The sequence below is a fragment of the Helobdella robusta genome (assembly GCF_000326865.2).
Source record: "Helobdella robusta unplaced genomic scaffold HELROscaffold_3, whole genome shotgun sequence".
Classification (NCBI taxonomy): domain Eukaryota; kingdom Metazoa; phylum Annelida; class Clitellata; order Rhynchobdellida; family Glossiphoniidae; genus Helobdella; species Helobdella robusta.
The window spans coordinates 2,870,816-2,889,400 of NW_008704501.1; the positions used below are offsets into that span (position 1 = coordinate 2,870,816).

An 18,585-nucleotide genomic window follows, 5' to 3' on the forward strand; every position below is an offset into this window, starting at 1 on the left:
ATGGGTATCAACCACTCAAAAGGAACTTTCACACCTGAAATCGCTGAAATTCAGAGAGAAACAGGCTGTTTGTTTTTTTGCTCATTCAATATTCAATTAATTAATTTAATTTTAATTTAAATATTAAATTTATCATCTATGATTGTTTATCTCTATGTCTATAAATTATAAAAGTGCTATATAATTTATTTATACTAGATTTATATTTAATTCATTAATATAAATAATTCTTTTGCTTTAGATTATTTATATTGTTTGTCTCTATGTTTATAATTATAGCTGTCATTCTTTCAACAAACATTCCACATCCCTGACACTAATCAACTCAATTACTAAGTATCAGTATAAACTCAAAATTATTTATTATTTCATAAAAACATTTAATTTATTATACTTTTTATTATTCTTCATAATAGCTTAAAAATAAAAACTGATGAATGTTTTTTAGCTCTTCCAAAGTATACTGTAGTCAGTATGTAAAGTAGTAGATCTTTTTATACTTATTAATTATTATTCTTTTTTTTTCTTTGTCTTTTTTTCTTCATATTTGTACATCTATAATTTATATATATATATATATATATATATATATATATATATATATATATATATATGTATGTAATATTAAATATAGTCATATACTTTAATTAAAATAAATTCTAAAAACTAAGGTTACAATTGTTATTGATAATTTTACATGATGATGTAGTTTTATTAAAATCATAAAACATTTGCAGAGAATGTTTAAGCAGGTAAAATGATTAAAAGCTTATTTTATAAATTTATGTAATGTATAAGCATAATGGATCATCTTGATAATTTTAATAATGTTTAGTTTAGTGTTCATTCAAAACATCTAAGTTACAAATTTTCTTTTTGTTTATTCATTTCAGACCTAGCAATAATTCTACTGCCTTTTTATCTCTAAGTATGTCTAATAGCTTAACAATATAATTTTTGAAATTTTTGCTTGATTTTCAAAGATTATACATAATCATAATCTAAGTATCTCTTATCTGTAATCCAAGAATGGCCTTGATTTATTTGCATAAATGTTGATTTTAAATTTGAAGTAAAACAAAGTCTGGCTAACTGTTTTTAGGCCTGAACTGTTTATAATATGTTTGGCTTTATGTCCTATTGTAAATGAAGATGTCTCCCTAATTGTTTGTTATGTTTTGTTAATTTAATTAAAAAAACTCAGTTTTCATGCTTATATGAGTTTTTTTTCTGTTGGTAATTATTTTTAATTATTTTGCAACAATCCTAACTTTTTTTAGTTAATGATATTAATTTTATTTATGTCCTGGTTATGACATTAAACTGACCCTCACTGCCTTGTGAGTGGTGTTGGATCATTAAAGGCTAGGCCCACCGCTTATAACTGTGGTTGCGTAAGGAAGGGCGTCCTGCGTAAAAATTAGCCAAATAAATTACTTATGATGAAATGGCGTCGAGGGGTATTTCGGTTTCATCATAGGTAGCCAAACGGCAACCCCCGATCTCGGGGAAAATGTCGTCTAAACGTGTGTTGTTGTTGTTTTTGATATTAATTTTATTTGTTAATGGCTTTCATAATATTCATTAAATTTTTAAAGTTACACTTGAACAAATTTTTCGCCTGCAAAAAAGATTTTCAACTTATGATAGAGACAATGACAACTTCTTAAGGTAATTTTGTATGAATGTACAGATATATATATATATATATATATATATATATATATATATATCTGTGTGTGTAGGTGTGTGTGTGTGCGTGCGTTCATGCGTGGGTGCTTTATTTTATTAATTGTTAAAACTTTTGAAATATAAGCTATATCTCATTAATCATAAGTTGTTTATCAGTGGTTGAAACATGGGAGAAATATTACTTAACTTCAATACTTTAAAGATAGTTGTATAAGGGAATATATTTTTGCCTAATTTTACTAATTTTATATATTTTAAATATTATTTTTAACTTATTTAACATCTAGGCGAGATGATTTTCTGGTCCAACCAACTTTAGCTACCAACCCACTAAGCAATTCAATAATCAATCTCATGTTTTCAGGGTATGTTATTTGTTTAGTTAAAATATCATCTTAGGTTTTAGTAATTAATGGCTGTCTTTTGAAGTGCTATTCACTATGTTTAGCTTAGCTTTAAAGAAGTAGTTTATTTTTGTTGGAAATTTATTAAGCAATGTTTTTTATTGCATCTAAAGTTTAAACCATCGTTTTTATAGGGATGACAAGCCACTTGATCAAATCACGTTCAAGCAGTTTACTTTAGTTCTTTCGAGATTTCTTCCAGAAAATACGCAAAATTGTAGCCATCTCAATAGCTCAGAAGAAAAGTTGAAATGTTAAATTTGTTATTTTTATCAATCTTTAAAACTTTTATTAATGTCCTATTTTAATGGTTCTTTTCATAATTTGTTGTCCTTGGTTTTTTTCTTGATATTTATTATATTAAGCGACTATTGTGATCGTTAGTTCTTTTTTCCAGGGATTTTTCATTAAGCATTCAATGCTTGGTGCTTCACACAATTTATTATTATGAATAAAATAGTCTATGAATTTTGCAATTTAATAAATACTTTGTTTTTTTCAGTTCTCTTCAAATTATTTGATAAAGATTGCGATGGCTATGTCTCTCAAGGAGATCTTAATTCAGTTTTGACAATGCTTATAGGCTCACAAGTACCGGTAGAACAGGTGATATCAATTTATTAATTAGCAAATTATAATTGTATGTTACGGCCATAATTTTCATTCTGACAGTTGGATAAAATAGTTGACCAGACAATAGGTGAAGCTGACAGTGATCAAGATGGTAAAGTTTCCTTTTCTGAGTTTTCTAAAATAATGGCGAAGGTCGACATTAATAAAAAAATGACGCTTCATTTTTAAATGCTTATGTCATTGTATTATTATTTTTGTACACTGCATTCCTTTTTTAATATCGATATTGAACTACTTTGATGATATTCACACTTTTGTATCAAAACTTTTTAAATATTCATTTTTTAAATTAAATGTTTTGTTAACCCATTTAAAGGACATTTGTATTAAATTAGCCTTAACGTTAAATTGTATCAAAGCCTATTAATTTAGTCCTATTACAAATCTTATATGTTGAAAATAATACTCAAAACATCAGCTCTGTCGTTTTTCGTTGACCTAAGAGTAACAGTAAGAACCAAGTTACATCAACGAGCAACAACAGATGCAAAATTAAACAAATGACGAACTGTGCAATTCGAAATTTTCACAAACTACTCCCGAAGTAACACAATCGAGGAACTTCGCTCAACTTAGTGGAGAAACTTAATGTAATAATAACCGTTGAATAGCAAGGAAACCTTGGTCATCACATTATGTACGAGTGTGTGTGTCTGTGTGCGTGCGGCAATGGCGCTTCTTAAATGATATTACCATCACCAATATATCTAATGATTAATAGATTAGATTCTAATCTATTAGATTCTAAATTTTGATAAATACCTAATGTCGCAACTTTACACACTACCATAGGTGCCAACAATTAAGTGTTGTGTCTTCAAGTTTGGGCATTGTTAACTCTTCAGCGAGAATACTGTGGCTGAATTCACAATTTTTTTAGCTGAAAGTTTCATGAATCTTAGAGTATTCTGATTATTTATTACTTTTTTAATATTTAAGTGTTAAACAAAGTTCACCCTACATATTAGTGTTTAATTTTGAAATAAATCTTGAAATAAATTTAGGGGACATTTTTTCCCATATGTTTTATATTTTCATAATATACACATTGTAAGCGCTCAAAATGTTGGTCCCAAAATTTGAGTGGTATCGTGCAAACATTATTTAAAAATTATTCAAAATGAAAAGTCTCTAATTGAATGGAACAGTTGTGTTATTTAGGCAATTTCTTGTGACACGAACAAAAAACAATACTTTTTATATAAAAATATATTGTCATTGCACAGTAACTTTTTATGATTATCTTTCAGCGTTTTCATAAATTTTGAATAAATATACAATAATTTTGATAAGGATAAGAATTATATCAATTGATTAAAATATTTTTGAAGAATCTTTCATTTTATTATGATTCGTGTTAGGTAGGAGTCTGAATCAGACGAACTCTTATCCGATTCAGACACTCGGCACTTGACGCCGAGTTGTTGACTGTTAATGTTTGCCAATAAAGTAATTAAGTTTTAGAAATAAAATATGCAACTTATACAAGACTCTGCTTATTTATACTTAAATTAATTTTCCAGTAACATTTTTTGAATTACAAATTTGAAAACAGTCAAAAGGAAAACGGTTTATTTCACAAAACTATGCAATTTATCGAAATCATCGTTAAAAGATTTTATCGTTTCAGAATAAGAAGTGTTCCTATCTGCTGAAATGAATTCTTCAGAGTTCGTCAAATCACAAGGGGGCAGAAATGTCATTCCATTTTGCACTTCTGTTACATTATGAAAATACTTAACAATTTTAAATGGATCAATTATTTATGAATAATTACCAAGAATTTGTGTATTATTGTTTTGCTTGTAAAAATCCGATGCACTACAATCAATACCAGAATCATACTGTTCATTTCTCTCTTCTTTTAATTCTTCATTGTAATAGCTGTTTGCTAAAAAATTATTTGTTTCGTTTAGTGTTTTAAAATAAACAGACAATAAAAACAGTCGAAATTGGTAGTAACAAGAAACAACGTAATATACTAACGTACTACAATCAGCTTGCTTTCGTCTCGCTTCTTGCAAAATAAATATGCTAAAGTTGTTACCCAGGCTAATAAAATTATTGAAATAACTGGTATAAAAATCTGTGGTACGTTAATCTTTCCAAAATCATTGTCAGGTTTCTTTTCCAATATCATCATTGGTCTTAACGTTTCTCGACTAAGACTAGAAAGTAATTAAGTACAAAATAAAAAAAAACATTAGGCTCATCACACATTTGTTAAGAAATTATAAAAAAAGTCTGCTTTTTGCTATTAAAAATGGTTAAAAGGTTCTAATTGGGCTTCCAGAAACCCCTGCTATAAATTTAAGTCACACTGAAACGTGTAACAGTTGCGCTATGTATGAGAACACTAAACCAGGAAAAGCAGTACGCGGAGTGAAAAGAAGAAAAAAATAGTATTAGTTTGGATAGGCTGGACACGTGTCTTGTCACTGCCGTACCAGGGACTCAATAGCAGTCCGAATACGTGTCGGAATAGTATCGCAGTTTTTTCTTTATATAGCCCCACGTATTCCTTCGTAAGTTTGTGGTTTTTTTTCATTTATTTTGAGGATCGTTGGTTTTAGTCGTTAAGATTTGCGATCCGATAGACGTTAACGGCCCTACACGACCCGGTTTAGCAACAGGCTTGCTTAAAGACTGCAGCATCCGACCTCAGTTAAATGTTTTCTTTATTAGAGGTTTTCTAATTCAATAAGATGTTAAAAAGTGTTTTTTTTAAGTTAAAATAAGTAAGTTTTATTTATTTAATTTAGGATAAAAAAAACAAATGTTGCCGCCTGTGTTGCCTTCTCTTTTTTCTTGTTTGCATAAAGGTACCTAATATTTTTTTAAAAATATGTAACGAGGCTAAAAGAAAATCGCAGCTAATATATTTAATCCTACCCTTTAAGTATTTGAGGCTTTTATACCTGTTTTGATAATTTATTATCAAAAGTTCTCTTGTTTTTCGGCTCGAAATTAATTAGCAAGTAGTTTCACTAGTGACATGACACACCGCTAAAAGTAAAAACACATCAAGCTTTCTTTGAAGTAAAATTTTATCAATTGAATGCGACAACGCTTTGTTTGACGCAAAACCACTGCTGTTTAGTATTTTGTATTTACTCAATAATTTTTTTTATGTTTATTTGAATTGTTAAATAGTATAATCCAGTAAGGTCATTTATTTACCTTGGCTTGCCATTAGTAGTAACAGAAACACTTGAATGTTTATTCGTTAGTTTTTCGACGGTTGTATTTTTAAAAAATAATGGTCTATATCCTTCATGTCTTTTGAAACCATCTAGCTGAAAAATATTTTTTTAATATCAACATTCAAACAATATTTGAAAGTAAATTTTTACCAACTTTGACTTCTACTTGTATGTTAGTTGAAACGTTTGGAACGTTGTCGCATTGATTAAACTGCAGAACATTAATTAAAGGCTGGTTTTAAAATTAAACGTGAACAATATATTTAAAATTACTTACTCCACATACCCAATCCCAAATATTTACATAGACTATGGAATTCGCTGTTTTGATTTTTACTTTAAATTTGGAGTACCCCATTTCACTATCTGGCATCGTGAAGCAAAATATTAAATTATTCTCTTCAGGCAATAATTTGGTTTCGGGACGCCAAACATCTAAAATTAATAAATAATTTAAACTGATCATAAAACTCTTATTATTTTGATCATTTAATCCATGCTAAATTTGTTAATAAATTAACCTTGATGTATTGTCCTACCATAAGGTTTTGATGTATCTATAAAAGTTAAAAAACATTAGATATTCGATTCAGTATAAGGTAACGACCAGTCTTGAGTCACTTGATTTTGCAGACAAAATTATATTTTAAGTGTTATTAACCGTTACTTCAGGCAACTATGCGTATGTCTTTATTTTCTGACATTATTTATTTATTTATTACGCAACTGAACAGAGGACCACACAGGCTACTTGCCCCGTCAGAAAAAAAGAATAGACAATTAAATTAAACAAAATGGCAGGAAATGAAAAAGAGATCAATAGTAAATAAGTGTCATATCGTGATCACGAAATAAAAAAAAAGCATCATAGAAAACGATAATAACGTTGCATTTTCAGCATGACGATCGATCAAACAATCAATCAACAATCAATTAATCAAACCTTTCATTCAACAGCAATGTACAATCCATTCACACAAACACGAACCAAAAAACCATTCCACACACTTTAACAATCATATAGAAATGAAAATTTAAGTAGTAATGATAATTTAGAGTCAAAATGTTAGCCCATGCATCTGCCGAGCAAAACCCACATCCCCTAAGCGCAGACATAGGAAAGAGAAAAAGAAATATTCAATATTCACACAATAGTTAAGAATTGGTTAAGGTCTATTAAAGTTATTTTGTTTTTGAAAATTAAATATGTTGGTGACGAAAGAATCACCTCAGGCAAGTAAGCGCACTTTCAACTTATGATCAAAAATGTTTTTGCTTCAAGTTTGAGCTATTGCAATTCTTTCTTTTGTAAAATCTTCTATAAAAAAAATACTGACCGTACAACATAAAACTGCCATACTTATTCTTTTCAAACTTCGACCTAGTCCTTCCATTTTATTGCTATCTTGAGTCATTTGATTTTGCAGACAGAATTATAGGGGCTGTCCATAAAGGATGTCACGCTTTTTTAACGTTTTTTGACCCCCCCTCCCTCGTGTCACAAACTGTCACAAATCGACCAACTCCCCAAAAATTAGCATGTCACAAAACTTTACCCCCCCCCCCCCTCTTAGTGAAGAGTCAATAAACAATGTAATTGTTCTATGCATTTTATTTTTTAATGATATCAAATTAACGAATAAAAAGTTTATATGACGATAGTTTGATATCTAAATGCTCTACCGTGGTTAAAATATAACGAATTAATATTAACTTCTACACCAACGCAGTGGTAAACTTCAACGATGGCATTTAAATTTGACTCCGCCTTTAATTAATATTCATGAGCTATTTGCTCGCTTGAAAACTTTACTATTCATTTTGCGCATATGTATGACAGATAATTTATTTATTGTTTTGTTTATTTGAAAAAAGGGACGTCACACTTGCGTTTACCCCCTCCCCCTCGTCACAAAGTGTCACAAATATTTGGACCCCCTCCCGCACCTTGAAGCGTGACATCCTTTATGGACAGTCCCATACCCTAAACATTATTAACCGTTACTTTAGTTAACTGTGCGTACAAACTTTATTCTTTTTATTCTTTATTTTTGTATTCTTTACAAACTTTGACCAACCTAGTCCTTCCATTCTATTGAGAAGCTGCAACACTCGTGTTATTTTCAAATTTGCAGTTCACCAAAAAATTCAGCATACCTTTTTGACCTCAAATCTCCTCGTGAACATGCCAGGTCATTAGTTTGTTTATTCAGTTATTAATTATATGTACACCAGCGCTATTCAAAATTATTATCACTCAATTGTTAAAAATTATCGACAAACCTTTATGTTTCCAATGATCAAATAAGCAAGGGGATTTATAAAATCCTGTGTAATCTTCAATGGCATGTCCGTCCAAAGAGTAAGGTGTCACATGAATGTTGTACGTGACTCCTGGATAATCTATTCGTTTACACTTATAGGCCAGATTAAACTGCCTTATCTGCAAATTAAAACTATATTAATTAAATTTAAAAAAATTAACAACTGCAATTTTATATCTAGGTACTTTGTTTAACTTCGGGTCTTCTTTTAATCGAATTCTCAAATAACGGGAATAGACCTCTTGTTGTCCAAGATAATTATACAAAATTAGCAATTCATATCCATCAACTTTTTTCAAGAAATCTGTTTCAATAAAATTGATTTTCAAGTTGAAATAATGTTTTTTTTTCTCGCAAGGGTAATAAGCATGGGTTTGGGGTCATAGTTTGAGAAACGTCGTAAATGAACACGCACATAAATCCACACTTAGTAAAAAGTTAGCTTAGAATAATAAATTTGTAGCAACACTTCTTTTAGCGGTTTACACTCTGATAAATAGCTTTTAGACATGAAAACAATAACAAATTACAAAAGAACATGCATACAAATTATAGGGTTATGTAAGAATTGAGAGCAATTGAGTTCTCTCGAAATATACAAATATCAGAATTATTATCAATAGATGAATATATATGATAACTAAATGGTTACTCTTCTACCTACCAATATTTACGGTCCAATTAATGAATAGATAAGGATAGCAATACCTGTCAGAGCTTGGATAATCTTCATTAACTGTCAAATATATAGACGCAGCATCATGTTCTGGATAAAAATAAAAATATTGTTATAAATCAGTCTATTTAAATTTGTAACCAGCCTTGAACTGATGAGTTAATGAACATGGGCATTCTTCTATCTGATTTTTTCATTGTGTATTCCAGATTTTCATTCTTTACACAATTAATAAATGATTTTTAATGAAATTTATAAATACATTTTCCGATAATGGAAAAAAACGTCACATACTACTACTGTGGTAGTTTCAATTTGACAGTTACTTTTTTCTTCTTCGTGGAAACATTTCAATTCGCTGTCTCTAATATAGAGAAAAAATATCATCAGAGATTGTAATTGAAAACTTTTATTACAATATTTCATTTTTTCAACAACTTCTCTGATACATCTAGCACTAAAGGATAAACACATATATAGTGTGAAACATTGCAATGGATAATTTAATCTAGATTTTCAATTTAAGAATGATCTTAATCATTTAATGGAGCTGTCCTAACATCCTGTTGTGCTTTACAGGCTTAATGCTCTAATTATCTTCATAACGCAATTCTCCTAGTAAAAACCAGTTTCGGCAATTATAAAAATCAACTAAAAATGTTATAAGATTATAATAATTATAACTTTGCTATCAAAAGTCTTAGCTAGGAATGATTGATAAACTTATAAAAGTTAAGCATTATGTGTCATATAATATAATATAAGTAGTAAACACTAGTTCTATAAATTTGTTTATCAATGGTTTTACAATTTATATTGATGATGCAAAACTGTTTAAAATTGACAGAGATCCTGTGGATAACTATGCAGATGCAATTTAAAATATTAAAAGAACGCAGGGTTGGGTCAGAGATTGGTGAACGAATTAGTCCAAAAATTGATAAATGTTATCTAGTAGTAATTGGGAAAAACGATACAAATTAGTGTTTATGAAATCAAGGTAATAACAAATTTAAGTGTATTAATGAAAGATCGTATACATGATAAAGTTAAGGTAGCTTATTGAATCAATGCTGGCCTCCTATAGAAAGACATCTACAATTTATTGATGAATATGCTTATTTATTATTTAAGTTTGTAACCAGCGTCATAAATACATAATTCATTATTTTTCATTGCTGCTGATTTTTTTTTGTGTTGACAACAGTGCGGGCGAATTCTTACGCCTAGCACACTAAAAAAACGAAAAAAGGCATAAACAACCGAAATAAATTATACATTTATATAATATAACCTCCATTTCGTATACCAACAAAATGTTCTCTGCCACCTTTTGTCCTATAGTAGGATGTATTGCGATCCTTATGATGTTTATAATAACCATTAAGTCTTTGCTTCGTTGTGATACAATTTTTAATTATCTGATGACCAAATATTTCATATAACCTAACATAACAAGGTTTAAAGTGGTTCAGTAGATTAGAGTCCTGGGTATGACAGTGTCCTGGGTATGACATAAAACTGCATAAACGCTGCCTTGCGTGCTTTTGAGTGAAAGGCTAGGCCCACCGCTTACAACTGGTGGTTGTCGTCAGGATGGGTGTCCGGATGTAAAAACTTTTCCCCAAATTATTCCTATGCCATTACAAAGAAAAACAACGGCCCCTAGTCCCCAGCAGGCCTTAAGTGGTCAAGGGGTGCCAAGAATCCCTGGGAAGTATGCAATAGCGGAGGGATGTTGCAGAAAAATTCAGAATGGTCCTTCTATGGTATTTAGACTTGGAACGCTCAATGTTGGATCATTGACTGGCCGCAGCATGGAAATCGCAGAAATTCTTGAGCGTAGAAGGATTGACATCTGCTGCCTTCAGGAAACCCGATGGAAATCGAATGGTGTCTGTCATGTCAACTCAGACAAAAAAAAATATAAACTATTCTGGAATGGTCAAAAAACGGCCAAAAATGGTGTTGGAAATTTTGTCAGAGAACCGCTAGCCCAAGAAGTACTGGATATTAAAAGGATTAATTCACGTCTCATGTGGATCAAGCTTCGCATAGAAAAGCAAACAATGATTATCTTTTCTGCATACGCACCACAGACAGGCAAATCAGAAGAGATGAAAAATGATTTCTGGACTGCATTCTCTGACACCATCTCAACAATACCAAAATCTGAAACAATCCTGATTGGAGGCGATCTCAATGGCCACGTTGGAGAGAAAACAGATGGTTTTGACAACGTACATGGCGGTTTTGGTTATGGAAAACGGAATGAAGATGGCAACCGCATCCTTGAGTTTGCTGAAAGTCACGGGTTTTGTTTACTGAACACATACTTTAGAAAGAGGTTGGAACATCTCATAACATACAAAAGTGGACCATCAGCCACGCAAATTGATTTCTTCGCTTTCAAGCAATCACACCGAAGGCTATTCAAAAACGTCAAAGTTATACCTGGCGAATCATGTGTCGCCCAACATAGACTCCTTGTGGCAGACCTGGTTGTCGAACTGTCAAAACATAAGTCTAAACAAATGCCTCGGAGAATCAAAACGTGGAAGCTGAAAAGCAATATTCATCGAGAAAAATTTCAACAGATTGTCGCCACACAGTTAGACCACCAATCGCAAGCCAGTACAGATTGGAGTACATACAAAACCGTTTTAATGAAAAAAGATATAGTTGGTGCCTCATGACATGACAAAAATGAGATGGTTCTTGAACAAGATGAGATCAAGCTACAGTGGAGAGAATACTTCAATCGTTTGTTAAACGAAACAAATCCCATCAATGTTAACTTTGACGCTCCACCCATCGAAGGTCCAATTCCAGACATCACTGTAGAAGAGCTTACAGAAGCTCTGAAAGCTATGAAGGATGGAAAGGCAGCAGGGCCCTCTGGACTCACAAATGACATTATCAAAGCATCTGGTACTGCAGGTATCCAAACGTTACTACAACTTTGCCGTGAAATCTGGAGAAATTGCTCAATGCCGACTGAATGGAACTATAGCATGACAGTCCCGCTATACAAAGGCAAAGGTGATCCATTAAACTGTTCATCATATCGGGGTATACGTCTGTTAGAACACTCCCTGAAAATTGTCGAAAAAATCATTGAGAGAAGATTAACGTCGTGCATCACAATCGGAAATTATCAATTTGGTTTTCTAGCGGGGAAATCAACAATTGATGCAATTCACATCCTTCGGCAACTGCAAGAGAAGTACCTCGCAAAGCATCAACAGCTATCACACATTTTTGTAGACCTTGAAAAAGCATTTGATCGAGTTCCCCGTGAAGCAATCAGATGGAGTCTACGTTGACAATTCATTCCAGAATATCTTGTTCGACTTGTGATGGAAATGTATACAAATACTAAGACTTTTGTCAGCACAACGGTTGGAAACACAGATGCATTTGACATCGGCGTTGGAGTTCACCAAGGCTCGATTCTCAGTCCACTGTTATTTATAACTGTGATGGAAATCACAAAACCGATACGCACTGGTGACATTTGGAATCTAGTATATGCTGATGATATCGTTTTAACAGCCACGTCTGAACAGAATGCAGCACAGATGTTTGAAGATTGGAACACCAGACTCGCCGATCACGGATTCAAAGTCAACATGAGCAAAACCAAAGCAATGAACACTGGTGAAACCATCCAATCCACAGCTACTGGACGATGGCCCTGTTCAGTTTGTAAAGCTGGGGTAGGTAACAATTCAATCGAGTGTCAGCAGTGTAACCAGTGGTGTCACAAACGTTGTTCAAAAATAATTGGTACTTTATCTAAAGTGTCCAATTTTGTTTGTCCTGCTTGCATCAATCCACAACAACAAATTCGAAATAGCACTGTTTTTGAAGCCATTAAAATAGAGAAAGTCACATCGTTTCAATATCTAGGGGATGTTCTGGATTGCACTGGAACAGCTGAAGCTGCCGTTCGAGCACGCATACATGCAGCCTGGAATAAATGGCATCTCCTTGCCTCTATATTGATGCGGCATGAAATCCCACTACCACTACGATCAAGACTTTATAAATCTGTGATACGTCCGGTGTTGTTATATGGTGCAAAAACATGGCCAATGACAACCAAACTGGAACAACAACTTCAACGAACCGACATGAAAATGCTCCGATGGATGCAACGAATTAGTCTGAAGGACCACATCAAATCTACCGAAATCCTGCGTCGTGCTGGTTTAGATGATATAAAGGACGAATACCGGCAACACCGTCTGCAGTGGTTTGGTCATGTCAAACGAAGTGGAAATAGTGCCATAACTTCTCTTGCAGATGTTGAAGTACCTGGCACACGTCCCATCGGCCGTCCAAAGAAGTCCTGGTCGCAAACAATCGAGCAAGACATGAAAGCTCTAAATTTAAATGAAATGGATACAACTGATCGTCTAATTTGGCGCAAAAAGTTGATGGCAAGGCAAAAAAAACAACGTCCTACCTCGGGAAACCGGGTCTCTGGACGCAAAACGAAGATTGATAGAGTCTGTGTGAGAACCACTGCCAAATAAGTTTCCTAAAATCCTCATGTGTGAACAACAAAAACAAATGTAGCTTTTAAACATTTTTTTAGTAAACTCAAAAACGGTTTAAAATTGGTGAGTGCGTAGAGACTTGTAGATTTTTTTATAGAAACTATCGCAAGATTGCACCATGCGAAGACTCTCAGAATGTCCTTGATGGAAAAAAACTCAATGCTATATTTTAGCAGAGTGACAGCAAACAGATTTCTCGTCAGCGTTAAATTCAAATGACATAGTTTCCTTAATATAAAACTCTTGATATTATTTGCTTGAAGTATTTTATGTTAACAGTATATAACCCTCGATTTTATTTAATGACATATTATCTATTGTGATATTTAAGTATGTTTTTTAAAGAAAAACATAGCGCTACAGAAAAAGTGGCCATAAAAGATCTAGCATAAAATAAACAGACGCGCGTGAAACTTATTGGAATGACAGTTCAATATAATCGCAAGTTGCAGAGCGTTCGCTCGACTAATCATGGTTTTCTCAAGTTAATGTTTCTGTGAGTAAGTTTTATTGAGTTTCTGTGAGTTTTATTTTATATACGCACTTCCTTCTGGACGTACCCCGCTCGGCTTTTATAATATTCGTGAGTCATAAAGTCGTAGTTGTACGGAAGGAACGTATTTTAAAATTTTGATAGATTATCCAAGCTGTAAGCACGCTAACTAAACCAGAATTTAATTACAATTGTGGTGATTACCAGTGACAGATCTAGACAACTTTAACAGAGGGGCCAAGATTTTTTTTGTTAATGTCAATTATTCCTTCAAAATGATAATTTTTTTCCATTTAGATTTAATAATGCAACCACTTTTACTAACTTTTTAATACAAATAATGCTCACAATGTGGGGGGCCTAGGTCTGCCACTGGTGATTACAGATTATATGTTTGTTACAATTATAGCTAAGTATGGGTTCTTGAAATGAAAATCCAAAATTTAGATAAAATCAATGTAGCATTTAATAATTTATTAGCAATTAGTTTAGAATAGAAACTAATCTTCATTAGTTACTTGAATTAAAATGATTAAATTAAATTTCAAAAGTTAAATTATTATGAAACATTAAATTATGAAATAAAATTGTTTATTGTCTTATATATTTTCATTATAAACTTTGCTTGGAAGCATCATGAGCAACATGGACAATGCGTATTTACGTATTATATTTTGCAGTGGCGTAACGAGGGGGGGGCAGAGGGGGACAGTTGTCCCCGGGCGCAGGGCTGGGGGGGCACAATATCAGTGACCAAAATATCAGTGACCAAAAAGGTTTTTTTATTATTATTTTGCTTTACCTAGCAATTTCTGTGTCTGTCCTTTAGAACAGGTCAGTCACAGTGCAGTTAAAAGCTTGTATAGATTATGCTTTATAGTCTATAGTATAGTATCTTTGTGGTATAGCTGCATTGGGTTAGTCAGTATAGCTGCCTACAAATACCTGCTATTACCAGTGATGGGCATAGTTTAATTAAATAGTTGCAAACTAATAGTTTAACTACTTTTTTTAGTTTCCTTCCTAGTTTAACTAAAAAAAAATAGTTTAGTTAAAACGATAGTTTAACTAAAATATTTTAGTTGCTAACTAAATAGTTTAACTGAAATATTTTAGATAAATATCTTTTATCCATGTCTTGACTTATGGTTTTTGAATATTAATTTTAATTTGTAAAAAGTTAAGCTTTCCATATTATTAAAGCAAAGTACATTCAATGTTTTTGGTTTTTACCAATGTTTTGGACTGTTTGATGTCTTGTTTCCTCTCGGTGTTGAAGGTTGACGCTGATGGTTGGTTAGTTGTTTAATCTTTAAAATTTGTTGCTGTTTTGTTAAAAATATTTTAATAAATACATTTATGTAATTGTCTATATTCAATTAAGTTGGTTTTAAACACTAAATAATTTATTTGGCCTAAATTTTATGATGACAAGTTATGTTAGTTAATGATTTTATTTTTAGCGCATTTTTGAAATGTAGCTTAATACTTCACTTTGAAAAGACATGTTTTGAATAGTTTGTTATGTTAGTATTAATGCCACTTTAGATTATGTCTGTAAAAAAGTAAATATAAAAATAGTTGCAAAATAGTTGGAAAAAGTTTAACTACTTTTTTTTTAGTTTAGTTAACTACTTTTTGAAAAAAGTTTATAACTATTAGTTTAACTACTTATTTTTAGTTGAAAAATAGTTATAGTTTAATTAAAGATATTTAGTTAGTTGCCCATCACTGCCCATCCCCTCCATATAAACGCCACTGGGCATTCACAGTAAACTGCTCAGGGATAAAATTAAGAAACTTGTATTAAAATTTACTAGAAAATTTAATTATTGTTAATTATATAAATAACTATTTATTAATATTGTGTATCCTATATAAAAGTTTTTCTTAATCCCAGATATGTTTGGAAAAAGGCCTAGTGGAGCTCAGCGAAGAAAAAGAAAGGCAAATGAAACAAGAGAAGCTAGTAAGTCCAGCAAACTCCTGGATTGTTTTTTGAAGAAGGCAAAGTCAACACCAGAAGAAAGCCAACAGCCTCAGGCTACTGATGTTGATGAATTCAATGATCAACCAAGTGTACAGCAGAATCAGCAAAACATAGAGAACAGTAGCAGTTTATCAACTTCATCTAACTCTGAAGTAGAAGAAGAAAATGATATCATTTCTCATAGACCAAATCCAATTCCAGCTGTGCTTATGTTTGGGGATGTTGGCTATTTGGATTTCGACCAAACGTCACAATTGCCTATAATTTCTCAACAGCTCTGCACAGAAATGGTATCTCGAGGCTCTAATGTATTTCAAAATAATAATGGTCCATTTGCTAAGAAAGACGGCCGTTCTATGACGAAGCCATGGTTCAAGCGGAGACTTGCCAATGGAAAGGGAGATGAGGTGAATCGGGTCTGGCTAGTTTATTCACCATTGAATGAATCAGTGTATTGTTTTTGCTGCTTGTTATTTCCCTCATCGAGTGCAAATATTAAATCATCTTTTGAATTATCTAATGGATTCAGCAAGTGGAGGAAGCCAGAGAAACTAGCGGCTCACGAGAACAATCCTTTCCACCGGAAATCATTTAATGCATGGAAAGAAGCAGAGCGCAGATTGATTCAAGGGAAAACAATCGATGCATCTCTTGAAGCTGAAATTCAGTCAGAGGTTGCACGATGGCGAGATGTTTTGAAGCGAATACTAAATTGTATAAAATTCTTGGCCACTCAAAACTTGGCATTGCGTGGACATATTGAGAAACTTGATGCCACAGGAGACAAAAATGTAGGAAACTTTTTGTCTGTTCTTCAACTTCTAACTCAGTATGACCCAATTTTGCAGTCACACTTTGACCATGCTAGAAAGAATCCAGGATCTGTTACATATTTATCTCTAGAAATTCAGAATGAGTTCATCAGCATTCTTGCTTCGAATGTGAGAAATCAATTGCTGATTAACATCAGAAAAAATAAATACTACGGGATTTTGTTTGATTCAACTCCTGACTTGGCACACAGGGAGCAAATGTCTGAAGTTATCAGGTATGTTGACATAAATTTTGATAAAAGGGAGGTTGTAATAAAAGAGTCATTTCTTGGCTACATCGAAATTCATGGAAAAGATGCAGCCTCGATTGAAGATGTTATCATAAAAAGATTGGAATCTGACAACGTCGCGTTACAAAATTGTAGATCTCAATGCTATGACAATGCAGCTGTTATGTCGGGGCGTTTATCTGGAGTTCAGCAAAGAATTTGCACAAAAAATAACAAGGCATTGTTTGTGAATTGTGACAATCACAGCTTAAACTTGTCAGGGGTGCATGCTGCAAGTCAAGATCCAATTGTAGTTACTTTTTTTGGCACCATTGAAAAAATTTATCTATTCTTTTCAAGATCAACCCATCGATGGGAAAAACTTAAAGAAGCAGTGACCATCACAGTCAAACGTGAATCAGAAACACGATGGAATGCTAGAGCAGAATGTGTTAAAGCAATTCATGATGGACTTGATAACATAGCCAGTCTACTGGAAAAAATGTCTGAAGATACAACTGAAACACAAGAAACTAGAGGCGATGCTGTAATTCTGCTACAAAGTATTCTTAGTTTCAACTTCTTAGTTTTCCTTCCTTTCTGGCATGACATACTCAAAAAAATCGACCGTGTTCAGAAAAGACTTCAAGATCCAACAATGAATTTCCATGAAGCGTCTTTGGATATTGAATCTCTGCACAAGCAAAGGAAAAATGTGAGCTATGGGGTGTGGCTGTAGAAAGTAGAACCAGGCGACGGAGAAGGATGCCTGGAGAACTTGCCCGAGATGCAGGACTTTCGGCTGAAGAAGAAATTGTTCGTATCATGAAGAGTATTTTAGATCGACTCGAACAGGAAACGACAGCAAGGTTTACTCGTCTCAAAGATCTGAACTTCAAATTCGGATTCTTACTTGATGTAGACAAACTTTTGAATGACAAAGATCTTAACAGTCTCCGTCAGCATTGTATTGACTTTGGAAATTTTTATGACACGGATGTTGAAGGAATTGAGTTATTAAATGAAATATGTGACTGCAGAATGCTCCTTGAGACCCGCCAGGATACTGCACCAAAGACTCCTACAGAACTCTTGTCATTCATTATTAGTTACGGAGAAGATGTTTTTCCAAATTTGCGTGTTGCTCTACAAATCCTTCTTACTATAGCTGTTTCGATTGCCAGCTGTGAGCGATCCTTCAGTAAATTAAAAATAATTCTTTCCTATCTTCGAGCATCCATGGGACAAGATAGACTCAGCGATCTGGCCCTAATGAGTGTGGAGAGGGAAGTTCTTGAACAGATTGATTTTGATGATATAATTAACCAGTTTGCTGCAGTAAAAGCAAGAAAAATAAATTTTCTTTAAAATTCTGCTCATTTCCTAACCACAATTTCTAGACAATACTTAGCTGCTGTTTTGTTTTTAAATTTAATAATTTTTATTTCACACTTCTGACTCAGCGGACAATAAAAATACAGAATTATAAAAACTACTTGAAAGAATCTAATTATATACATCAATCATAATCATTTTTTTTTAATCATAATAATTTTTTTTGCC

The 18,585-nt window shown here is 32.5% G+C and overlaps 5 protein-coding genes across 5 annotated transcripts; 3 read left to right on the forward strand and 2 right to left on the reverse strand.

Annotated features, from left to right (window-relative positions):
- On the forward strand, positions 1 to 2,897 carry HELRODRAFT_65191 (hypothetical protein; the record flags this gene model as incomplete). Its single annotated transcript, XM_009021197.1, has 6 exons — positions 1 to 67; positions 1,599 to 1,671; positions 1,980 to 2,057; positions 2,231 to 2,349; positions 2,599 to 2,702; positions 2,769 to 2,897. The coding sequence occupies 6 exons, from the start codon at positions 1 to 3 to the stop codon at positions 2,895 to 2,897; spliced, it is 570 nt and encodes a 189-aa protein (XP_009019445.1).
- A 1,189-nt stretch (positions 2,898 to 4,086) lies between these two features.
- On the reverse strand, positions 4,087 to 7,347 carry HELRODRAFT_161264 (hypothetical protein; the record flags this gene model as incomplete). The annotated part of the gene is made up of 8 exons (XM_009021198.1): positions 4,087 to 4,157; positions 4,507 to 4,620; positions 4,716 to 4,897; positions 5,177 to 5,250; positions 5,734 to 5,821; positions 5,910 to 6,025; positions 6,087 to 6,164; positions 7,270 to 7,347. The coding sequence occupies 8 exons, from the start codon at positions 7,345 to 7,347 to the stop codon at positions 4,087 to 4,089; spliced, it is 801 nt and encodes a 266-aa protein (XP_009019446.1).
- A 504-nt stretch (positions 7,348 to 7,851) lies between these two features.
- Positions 7,852 to 9,358, reverse strand: HELRODRAFT_161265 (hypothetical protein; the record flags this gene model as incomplete). Its single annotated transcript, XM_009021199.1, has 4 exons — positions 7,852 to 7,916; positions 8,216 to 8,375; positions 8,442 to 8,560; positions 9,259 to 9,358. The coding sequence occupies 4 exons, from the start codon at positions 9,356 to 9,358 to the stop codon at positions 7,852 to 7,854; spliced, it is 444 nt and encodes a 147-aa protein (XP_009019447.1).
- A 1,340-nt stretch (positions 9,359 to 10,698) lies between these two features.
- Positions 10,699 to 11,628, forward strand: HELRODRAFT_65834 (hypothetical protein; the record flags this gene model as incomplete). The annotated part of the gene is made up of 2 exons (XM_009021200.1): positions 10,699 to 11,239; positions 11,381 to 11,628. The coding sequence occupies 2 exons, from the start codon at positions 10,699 to 10,701 to the stop codon at positions 11,626 to 11,628; spliced, it is 789 nt and encodes a 262-aa protein (XP_009019448.1).
- A 6,513-nt stretch (positions 11,629 to 18,141) lies between these two features.
- On the forward strand, positions 18,142 to 18,384 carry HELRODRAFT_153398 (hypothetical protein; the record flags this gene model as incomplete). The annotated part of the gene is made up of 1 exon (XM_009021201.1): positions 18,142 to 18,384. A coding segment is annotated over one exon (243 nt), but the record flags the coding sequence as incomplete, so codon positions are not given.
- Positions 18,385 to 18,585: the final 201 nt, after the last annotated feature.